Genomic DNA, 11,080 nt, shown 5'->3' on the forward strand with positions numbered 1-11,080 from the left:
TAGTAATTGAGCAGCGAGTGATGCAAACCTGTAAGTGCATGAGCATAAGGGCCTAGCCTGAGAAGAGAATGGACAAAGTATAAACTGATGAACCTTGCCTGGGAAAGCCAAGTGAAGGGCTGGGCATCCTTGTGAGTTACTTCAGTGGATACCAGTGTATGTTAAGTATAAGCCACCTTTAAATAAGAAAAGATTTGGAACATAGTCTACACATGCTGGCTTCAAACTTCAGACTTCACCTTCCTGATAAAACACACACTGCACACACACATCTGCACACACCTTCACTGCACGTGCACCCCTTGCCCTTGTAAGTTTTAATGAAGCACATATTTAATCACAGTCTACACAGGCTGGCTTCAAACTTGAGAGTCTTCAACTTCCTGCTAAAACACGCACTCACGCACATACACAAACCCTCACTGCATATGCGCGTCCCTCCCATGTCAGGTTTAGTGAATCACTTATTTAATCAGTCTATACAGACTTTGGCTTCCTGCTCAAACACAGAGACAGACTCACCAGGAAGCAACGCATTTAATCTGATCAGACAAATGAATCTTTTTTTTTTGTTTTTCGAGACAGGGTTTCTCTGGTTTTGGAGCCTGTCCTGGAACTAGCTCTTGTAGACCAGGCTGGTCTCGAACTCTCAGAGATCCGCCTGCCTCTGCCTCCTGAGTGCTGGGATTAAAGGCGTGCGCCACCACCGCCCGGCTCAAATGAATCTTTTGAGTTCTAGGTCAGCCAGGTCTACATAAGGAGATACTATCTCAAAACATCTTAAACATCTACTTTAAGTGGAAATGCTTAATACAAACTGCACATGTAAATTTCCCTGTTACTGTCATAGGACATAACTTTAGTGGTCATGAAGCAGTTTAGACTGCTTTCGTGTGCTAATGATGTCTTAATTGAAGTTTTCTCCAGAAGAGGTCAGCAGAACCCTCGTTTCCAGTTCAGTTACTGTGCTTACTTGGTTTCTGTTCTGTCATTTGTAGGGTTCTGCTTTAGTACTTCCAAATCTACTTTTGAGCTCTATCATTAGTTGCCAAGTCTAAAATTAGGGATTTATTCAACCACCAGTTTTTATATAATGGAGGAAGTAACTTTTATTTAAAGTTCTTTTCAGTTTCTGTATGTTTTCAGAATAACATTGTAGTATAGGGTATTTGTAACTTGAATTCGGTAAATGGTATTTTGTACATTGTAACAGGACATGCTAAAGCACCAATGTCAGAGTGTGTTCACTTTCTTCCATGTAGATCAAGGGTCAAACTCGGCTTTTGTAGAAAGTGCTTTTAACTGCTGATCCATCTTGACAGCCATTAGTTGCTTTAATGTTTTTGTAGTTTTAAAAATTCATTTACTTATATTAAAATCATGAGCATATGTTTTGGTGTTTTCATATTAGTGCAGGCCCTGTGGCGATTTCAGTGTTGTGGGAAGAGGTTGGAGTGTACAAAGCAGCAATGACAAGAATTTTGTGGTGGCAGTGCCTTTGCTCCTGCATGGCCACTTCAAGTTCTTCCTAATTGTGTAGAAAAATGGTGTCTCATAGTTTTTGTCCTTTCTTTCTTTTTGTAATGTTACTAGGTAATAGCTAAGAGAAAGGAAGAATCTGGAAAGATAAAGCTCTTGCTTCATTGGACGCCTGAAGACATGTAAGTGTTTGCACTGTGTGTAAAAAATTTCATTTTGCCAGATGGAGGTGACACACACCTTTAATCCCAGCACTTGAGAGGCAGACACAGGGAGGTCTCTGAGTTTGAGACCAGCCTGGTCTACAACTTAAGTTCCAGGACAACACAGAGAAACCTGTATCAAAAATTTTGAATGTAAAAATTATTTAACTTATTAAAATAGAAGTCTTAAGAGAAATTGAATTGTACTGTGCTTTGAGGTTGTCAAGTTGGCAATTGAATGTTCTAGGATCTTTTTATACTTTTTTTAGTTCACTGCACCCACTTCATAAGGAAGCTTCTGATGAGGGCTAAGAGGAGCACTAGTCAGTGTGTATAGAACTTCAGGGCAGCTTGATAGTGTCCCCCCAGTAAAGGTTAGCAGCAGGTTCTCCCTGGGGCTTCTGACCCCTTCTGCCATGGCTGCATGGCCAGGTTAGGAGGCCAGCACTAACCATCTTTGTCAAGTGGGTCTTACATTCATTCAGAAAGCTGCTACATGGGTAACATCCATGCAACCATCGAAAGTTTTCCTTTAGATAAGGTCTTTTCATATAACCCACTACCAGTGAACTCATGAACTTCCTGCCTCTGCCTTCTTAAATTATGGGATTATAGATGTGAGCTACTATGTCTTGTACTGATTGTTTTTCCTTCTTTTTTTTTGGGGGGGGGGGAGGGATTTTGAGACAAGGTTGTATGGAACCTAGGCAGTTTTTGAGTTCTTGCCTCTTCTGTTTTCTATTTCAAGGCTTGTACTACCATGCCTTCCTCATTTGATACTAATGTATTTTTAGATTTATTCTTTGTTGATGATGATCTTTGAGGAGCCTTTTGATACCCAACACCCACATGGCTCCTCACACTTTTCATAACTCCAGACACCCTCTTGTGACGCCAGGGCACCAGGCACACACATAGTACACAGATATACACATAAATAGAACACTCATACATATAAAATAAAAACATCTTTAAAAACATGTCAAATTTAAATGCCTTTATAATCCTATTATTGTGGAAATTGAACAGTATAGATATTAAAGTACTAAATTAAAAGTATTAAATTTTATAAATATCTTCAAATTCAGAATTTTGTTACATATACATTTTATTTTCTTTCATATGGGCTCAGTCTCGAGGGGGCCTCTCTGTCCTTGGTACTTTTGGTATTTGCTGTACTGCTGAGCTCATGGATGGATTGATGGAGTTTTCCTTTGTTAGTGAAGAAATAGTTAGATTTTCACTAACTTCTCAGTTAGAAGCCACATTATACAAATTCCTGGTCCACCCTACTGTGTGCCGTGGTCTGTGTCTGGCTCCTGAGTATAGATGGCCTGAACATCTGTCTTTGCAGAAGTACATAGGTGTCCCCCTTAAAGAAAGGGACAGGAAAGGCTAGAGAGTATGAAGACCAAGGGACAATTAATCTGGGACAATTGCAAATTATTGACTTTTCTTTAATTCATAGTCTGCCAGATGTGTGGGTGAATGAAAGTGAACGACATCAGTTAAAAACTAAAGTAGTTCATTTATCAAAGCTGCCCAAAGATACTGCCTTGCTGTTGGACCCAAACATTTACAGGTAATTGACTTCATGACAATATGCTTTCCATTTTGAATTGCTATCTTGAAGTTTTCTAAATTTTGCATAAGTTGGGGTTGATTTTTCAGTTCATATTGAGTACCCTTTATCCAAAATGCTGAGCTTTTGTTTTCATTTTACCTAGACATGGCTAATTTAGCATCCTTCATCAGAATGCTCAAAATCATGTTGATGATTCTGCCTTTAGAATCTACTTCCGGAGGGTAGATTTTTGGACTTGAAATGATCAACTTGTTCTTGGTTTCTCTGTCCAATAGACTTTGTAGTATTTTTTTTATTTACTTTTTTGAGGGGTGCAGGGTTTGTGGGGATCAGGGTCTTATATAGCTCAGGCTACCCAGACTTGCTATGTAGTCAGTGCTGCTTACCACTAGGTTGGGGCATTTATAAGCACATTGACATTCTGTGCTTTTTAAAAGCGTGGGTGTGATATTACAAAGAACTAAGAGTTTTAGAATCCAGAAGCAGTATTTTAATAAAGTTCATATGCATGTTCAATTCTAAATTTATTTTGAATGGCTTAGATTATGATATACAAATATTTTGAGATTATTTTGAAAATGTGATATTGAGGCTGGGAAAATGGCTGCTTTGGCAGAGGACCGCAGGTTAGTTTTAAGCACCCACATTAGCTCTGGCTCTAGGGGAATCTCACACCTCTGGCCCCATGGACACCAGTGCACATACGATAGTCACTCACTCAGATATGCACACATACATGTTAATCAATGTAAACCTTAATTTAAACAGATGTGGTTATCTGTATTTAAGTCAGAATTTTGTGGGCCAGAGAATAAAATGAATGTGTCCTAAATGCCATGTATTTCATTTCCTTTCTCCACAAACTTTTCCAAAGAGCAGTTTAAGTAGCAGTGTGTTTCTAAGTATTTCAGGGGCTCCTGTTTCTAAGCGTGGTTGACCTGGCTATTCTAATAGATAGTGGCGCTAGGAAGAGAGGTGGCCAGGAGTGTTTCTTAGGTGAGAAGTCACTTTTGTAAGTGCTTAGTACTCACCACAGCAGCCTGTCTGGTGTCAGTGTCTCCGCATTTAGATTGGAAATGAAGTCCAAGGTCACACATGAATGCTGTATCCAAATAACTACTCAGGTGTTTAAACCAGTGATTAAAAAGGCACTTGACTTCATATTTTTAGAACGAAGACACATTTATGTTTTTCTCATGAGAATGGGTTGGCCAGAAGTCAGATGATACTGATAATTTCCGAATGTTTTCCTGTCCTGTAGATCAGGCTGGCCTTCAAATTCAGAGATCCACCTGCCGTCTCCTCTCTGAGAGTAAAGGTGTGTGCCGCCACCACCTGGCATATTTTTTAACTGTCATAAATGAGCTGTTTTGGAGTAGTATAGGTTAAAGTAGTGGGGATTAAACTGCGGGACCCAGCATCCTACCAGCTGGTTTATAGCCCCCATCCCTAAGACAGTAATCAAAAATACCTTCAGAGGCTCTGCCCCTCCTGTGACTCCTGGTTGTGATGCTGTTCAGTGTGTCAGGAAAAAATAAGATGATTGGGAGTTTATTTGCTGTTACATAACTTAGATTCGATTCTGCTGACTGGGGAGATAATTGAAACTGGCACCCTAGGAGAGCAGTGTTCTGGGAGAGCTCGTCTTTTAGAACTGGCTCTAAACACCCTCAGAGTTGACAAGTTGGGATGTGTCTTCGTGCTTCTAATCTGTGTTCTCTTCTTTTTTCATACATCAACTTATTTTTGTGCTATTGTGTTTTGTACAGTACAAAGCAGTTGAGATGTCTTAGTGAAGATGATTTAAAATATTCTCCATGCTTGGAATTTATGTTCCAAAAGTAGCTGATAGAAGCGAGGTTGGCTGGTTCAAGATATTTGATTCTTCTGTTTTTTGAAAGGTTTCTTGGGAAATGAGGACTTTCTTGACATTAGGTGCTTTTGTGTAGCCCAAACTATCTTGGAATTCCACATTCTCTTGCCTCAGTCTTCCAAGTAACTTGGTTTATAGGCATGCCTCATTACACCTGGCTTGTATGTTAGCTGTGAAAACAACCAGCCAAAATGAACCTCCTCCCCCTCAAACCTTAGCACTGAATTTTGTCTTTGGTGCTTCTTCTCTTCTGGAAGTTGGAACAGAGAGGGTACTTTAGTGTAGTACAGTCATAAAGGATTGGGTGTTTCTTGGTGTGATTAGGGTTTGAGGGTCTGGAATTTGATTGGAAAACAATTATTTCAGCTTTTTGAGCAATGATATCTTGCTAATATACATCTCAAAATGAAAGTATTACTGTTCCACTAAAGATACACACTTTATTTGCAATGAAACTATAAGAGCATTTCTTTGAAATTTAAATATACATTTAAAATAGTAGTTAAAATTGCATGTTAGATGTGGAACTCTTGATAAAAAGAAACATCAGATTATAGAGATTTTTATTAAAACCACGTAAACTTATATTCATTATATCTGTACATTTTAGAAATTGCTTTTGTTTTCAATATATGTTTGTTTCTTGGGATAGGGTTTTTCTATGCTGCCTCAGATATCCTTGAAATCCTGGGCTCAAGCACTCCCCTGCCTCAGTCTTGAGTAGATGGGACTGAAGGCTTGTAGCAGCACTTGAAAATACCTGTCATCATCACTGCGTTCAGATCTACAAGGATTTTTAATGTTTCTGTAGTAGTACTCAGTGTTTTTTGATTCAATTGAATAAAGAATATCTTTCTTTTTCTTTTTCTAGAACAATGCCACAGAAGAGGTTGAAGAGGTAAAACATACATAAATACATAAAAGCAAACAAGCGGGGCCACCTGCAGTCTTAGTCACTGACAATGGGCTTAGGGAAAGTTGCACATTAGAGTCAACCCCTTCCTCTTTTATTTTTATGTCCAGTATTTAGAGTAATATTTATGCTTAGTGTGGACATTCTGTGAATGAAGTAGGTCTTCTGTGGAATATATTAATATATTACTGTAGTCCACATGTCATGGAATGACGCTGTGGGAGACTGCACAGACACTCTCTGGCAACTCAGTTGAACAGCTTCTGAAAGGCTTTGCATGCTCGCTGCTTAAGCTGCTTTTTTTTCTTCCCCTTAGTGATGACAGTTTTATTGGAAAGACAAACAATTGACCTTAAAAATACCAAAAGCACTGTAAGATACTCACCTTGACAGTGTGTATCGATTTGAAGTCCTAATAGAAAATATTTAGACAGTGGAAATTATCGAGAGATAATTAACCTTTCAGCTATGATAAATAGATGTGATTGGTTGCCATTTGTGTTCTTTTGCAGAACTCTGATAAGAAAAATGTTCAATTTGTATTTAAGCAAACAGTGAACGACATTTGCAATCAACTAAAAATTCGTCTATTGAATTAGGTCTGAGAATTACTGTTAAGAGTGTTGCCGTATGTCTGTTGGCTCCCTTTTCAGGACTAGGGTCTTCATGGGGTACAGTGTGTTATATTTACCTACATAACTATTCTTGTTAATGGTTTTTGAAAAAAACCGCAATTTCAAATTATTTGAATAATCTTCATATTTTCATTTAACCAGTGACTCTAACTTTTTTTTCCTGAGGAAAGTGTTGGTTTGAGTTTTTTTTCTTAATGTAAAAAAAAAAAAAAATATTTTTTTTAAAGTATCTTCAAACCGAACCTTTTATGCACCAAAGTTGGTTTTGAAAAGGAAAATAAAATCACTTTCTTGCTTGGCAAGCAAGAAGCCATATGGAATTTTTTTAACTTTACAGAAATGGAAAATATGTGTAACTTGTCAGTACTGTATCAAACAAATGTCACATAGAGATAATAGAGTGTTGCTTGTAAATAATCGAGCAGATTTGTAATATATTTTTCTATTATGAAATGTACTGTAGATGTTTTCTAGAGGCATGAAAGTCAATGTATATATTATGGTAGAAATAATATTGAAGGAAATTGTAACTCACTAGTGCTGCCAGAGGGATTGCTAACAAAGCACCTTTAACAAGAGATGTCTTTGCAGACTGAAGGGACTGTGTACTACTGTTAATGTCTAAGAACAAAGCATTGGACGTCCTTCCAGACCCTCTCCTCGAGGGTCGTGGCCCTCCCCTGACAGTGACTGAGTGGTTGTTCCGACTGTGGGAGCACATCCTGTAAAGCTGTGCTGTGCAGTTAGACTGCAGAAGCGCTCCTCCTCAGGAGTTCCCACTCCTGCACTGACAGGAAAACCAGCAGTTTTTACGCTCAGTTTTTTAAAAGAAAGTAGACAACAATATAAAATTAAACCTTTGGTTCCAAAATGGGAAGGGTTCCATGATCATTTCTCATTTGCTTTTAAAAGCAAAACCAGACACAAAAGGTACTAAAAGTATTGGAGGCTTGAACAGGACAGGGGTAAGAGGTAGACGTGGAGAGAGTCATCGCTGCTGAGGGACCCACGGGAAAGCACTGCCAATGAGGACACTCTGGAACGGCCGTCTAATGTGCTCTGTAGCAAACGGGAGTCTATTTTCAAAAGAAGAAAAGCAGTGTGTTCTTACTATTTTTTTTTTCTTTTGCTTAAGCACTTCATCATTTGTTTTATTCTATCTGCGAAATACTCTGCAATCTTCTTTGTTCCTTTTAAATTTTGGTTTGTTATAACATTGCCAAATAGAAGTGTTTTGGACATAGAGTTTGTACCTGTATTTTTATTTTACTGTCTCATGTTCTTGTAAGTCATTCTTAATTGACCGATGATTGTAGACTTTGCTTGAGTATTTTTTCTAATAAAACAAAGCAAATCACATTTAGCTTCAAATTGTAACAATTCAATTTAATTTTCAGATGATATCTGGAAATACACATCCAACATTCTTTAGTGTATATAAAACAGATTAGTTACTGTCATTGTATAGAAAAATTTAGATGTCAAAACCATATTGCTGGTTATTGATTAGCCTCTGAGTACTCGGTTATTCATGGTCCCTGGTGATGTGATGTGGGTTTGACATTTACTAGCACACCAAGAAGTCTATGAAGTAAGCAAGCTAAGCTAGTTGTATAACTTGTACGTATACATACTTACACACACATTCAAGTCTGATTGGAAAGTGTGGACATTTTAGTCTGTAATGTTCATTAATGTTTCTTCTTCCTCAGCTCTGTGTGCGCTTCCTGTGCCCACATGACACTTTGTGGTGGGCCTCGGATTATGTTTCTGTTTACAAATCCATGTCTAGTCCATCCAGCATTGGACAGTTTGTAGCCCACAGGCACATTTATTTATTTTCATGTATGTTACCTGATTTTCCCCCTACATTTTGGAGTAGTGAGACCTCAGGGGCCTGCAAGCCTGAGGTATTTAGTGTCTTCATCATAAAAAGATGTTTGTTCTTCCCTTGTATAGCTGATAAAAATTTTGGAGCAGTAAACATAGACCATACAGTTTATTTGTACTTAATATGGCAGTGTTGTGACGTTGGTATTGTGCACAATGCTAAGTTTTTGAGAAGGCCATCTCATACATACACTTTGCAGGAGGCACTCCCATGGGCACTGGAAACACATGGTGTTTGGGTGGAGCTTCCATGTTGGATTTCTTAATATTGTTGAGAACCCACCATTTTACCAACTGTTTTGTATTACAGGGATTAAGTGAGAATCTGTAAATCAGATTCTGTGTTTCAACCAGAAGTAACATTGGTTTTATCTAAAAGAATCTTGAAATAAGAAATATTGTAAAATTTTAAAGTTCTTTATTTTTCTATTAAACCTTTTCATACACTAATGTAGTTACGCATTAATTCTGAATTTCAGATGAAAGGAAAATAAAGTGGAAAATAATTAACCTTCAAGTATTTTCAAATGTGTCTAACTCATTGACAGTAGAAAGCTGGGTGCACTGACTAAGCCTGCAATTGGGAGGACAAAGCATGAGGATTACCAAGAGTTTGAGGCCAGAGTGCGACCTTGAGTCAGAAGAAACAAAAAATGTTGATAGCTATAGTTTTTTTCCCCCCTCTGTCTTACATATTAATAAAGTAGGGGCCATCGAAGTGGCTCAACAGTAAAGGTGCTTGGTGACAGGCCCAGCGGCCCGAGTTCCATCCTGGGATCCACATGGCACGGGGAGAGAACTCTGAAACTGTCCTGTCTGCCCCACCCCCAAGTAAAGAGACATCAGTAAAACTTTAAACATGAAGATGGTGGAATTTGCCATAGTTTAAATGTGTTGTTTGCTTTTTGAGTTATTTTTCTTGATTCACGGTTAACAATAGATATGAGATATTTAATACTGAGTGGATATCAGAATGGGTAAATGTGGTTGAGCTAGTTTAAATACTTTGAGTGGCTGTGTAGTCACAGCTTTAATTTTTTATGTTTATAATCCTCATAAGTTCTAAAGGTAAACCAAATGTTAGCCTATTTAGATTTGTAATACAAAGCCTGACATGTTGATGTGTCTAAGGAGGCCTCAGGTTGCAGATATACATATTAATATATATAGAGAGGTTATTTATAAAGGATAATTAAAACCATATATTATTTGGAGGTTTTTTTAGAGGAATGGCACTTTGTGAGGTTTTAATTTAAGATATTTTTCTATTCCATTTCATAAAATAATAAAAAATTGGAAAAATCTTTGCATAAGTATTTTTCCTTAATTGTTGAATCTTGTGACCTGGTGTAGGGCATTTTGCAATCCTAACATTGCAACTTTAACATAAATACCATTTGCAGAGTTTTTATTTGTAATAAAAAAGGTGAGAATATTTTGTAATTTCTAATGTTTTCTTTTGAGCCTCAATAGCCTTAAAATATAGGCATGAAATGCTGTATTCTGATTTTTCTAAATTGTTAAAATTTACAAACAAAACTTACCTAGTGTGATCTCTTTCCCAAGTCAAGTTTGTACAGTGCCACACGTGGCTTTGTTACTCTGGAAAAGGCTGTAAGCAGTTTAGTGCAGGAGTTACTTTCTAGGTCAGACCCTGCTGTACCAGATGGCTTTTCAGAGCGAGCAAGATGATGACAAATGTGTCTTCAGTGTTTGACCCGCACAGTCTGTGCCAGGATTATATTCAACAGAAAACAAAGTGTGTCACATGGTTGGCTGTAAAGAGGAATGCGTGTTGTAGTAAGGTGCAGTGAAGAACTACAGGCAGAAGACACTGTAGGGCTGATGGTAGGGGCTGATGTCTGCCTTTACATACAGACTTAACAAAGGGACCTGTGCTTGGAAACCTAAACATCCTCAATGTGACGGATTACTGATGTTACATTTCATGAACTCAGTTGTAATGTAATTATTTTGATTTATTTAATCTCATTAAAAATACTTGTTTTTGGCAGAACCCTTTAAGAGTAGTAAGACCTTGATGAAAATTGCTGTGAATGGCGTTTCCAGTAACCCTGTCCTGAGGACCTTCCTGGCCTGTGGTTTCTCTGATTTTTGTGGTTGCAGAGCCTTGCTCTCCTCTGTTGCAATGTTCCTTTTCTTTATTGTTTACGCTCTTTGGACTGAAGAAAACTTGTTTTTGAAATCTTACAACTTTATAATGACTTATGTTTCTTGTAAAGAAAAATTTCACAAATTTATATTTGGATGCCTGTGGTTCTTGATTACATTGGGGGAGTCTTGAATCATGGTTGGGGAATTTATGTAGCTAGGGAATACTAATAGGGTAGAACACATGAGGGCTTGTGCTCTTGGCGCATGTGCACTTGGAGCTTCTGCATGACTAGGTCAGCCATCTCCCAGTTAGTTCCCTCCAGCCTGCATCTTCAAGTAGTTATCTGGGACCACCTCTGATGTGCAGGAAAGTTTTAAGGTCCTCTA

The 11,080-nt window shown here is 38.0% G+C and overlaps 1 protein-coding gene across 2 annotated transcripts in view; it reads left to right on the forward strand.

The window, feature by feature from the left end:
• The window catches only part of Aebp2 (AE binding protein 2), a 40,723-nt gene extending 29,890 nt beyond the window's left edge, over nucleotides 1-10,833 (forward strand). The window contains exons 6-9 of one of the 2 annotated variants that reach the window (XM_041633515.1): nucleotides 1,594-1,661; nucleotides 3,151-3,264; nucleotides 6,012-6,038; nucleotides 10,594-10,833. In XM_041633515.1, the coding sequence (XP_041489449.1) occupies nucleotides 1,594-1,661; nucleotides 3,151-3,264; nucleotides 6,012-6,038; nucleotides 10,594-10,603 (219 nt within the window). In that variant the 3' untranslated portion in view covers nucleotides 10,604-10,833. Of the gene's footprint in view, nucleotides 1-1,593; nucleotides 1,662-3,150; nucleotides 3,265-6,011; nucleotides 6,039-6,565; nucleotides 8,048-10,593 lie in introns of those variants that run through there. The other variant, XM_041633514.1, reaches the window with a different exon arrangement.
• The last annotated feature ends 247 nt before the right edge of the window (nucleotides 10,834-11,080 follow it).

This window comes from Microtus oregoni, unplaced genomic scaffold, assembly GCF_018167655.1.
Source record: "Microtus oregoni isolate MIOR12 unplaced genomic scaffold, Mior012 000002F_ref0000024, whole genome shotgun sequence".
Taxonomy (NCBI): domain Eukaryota; kingdom Metazoa; phylum Chordata; class Mammalia; order Rodentia; family Cricetidae; genus Microtus; species Microtus oregoni.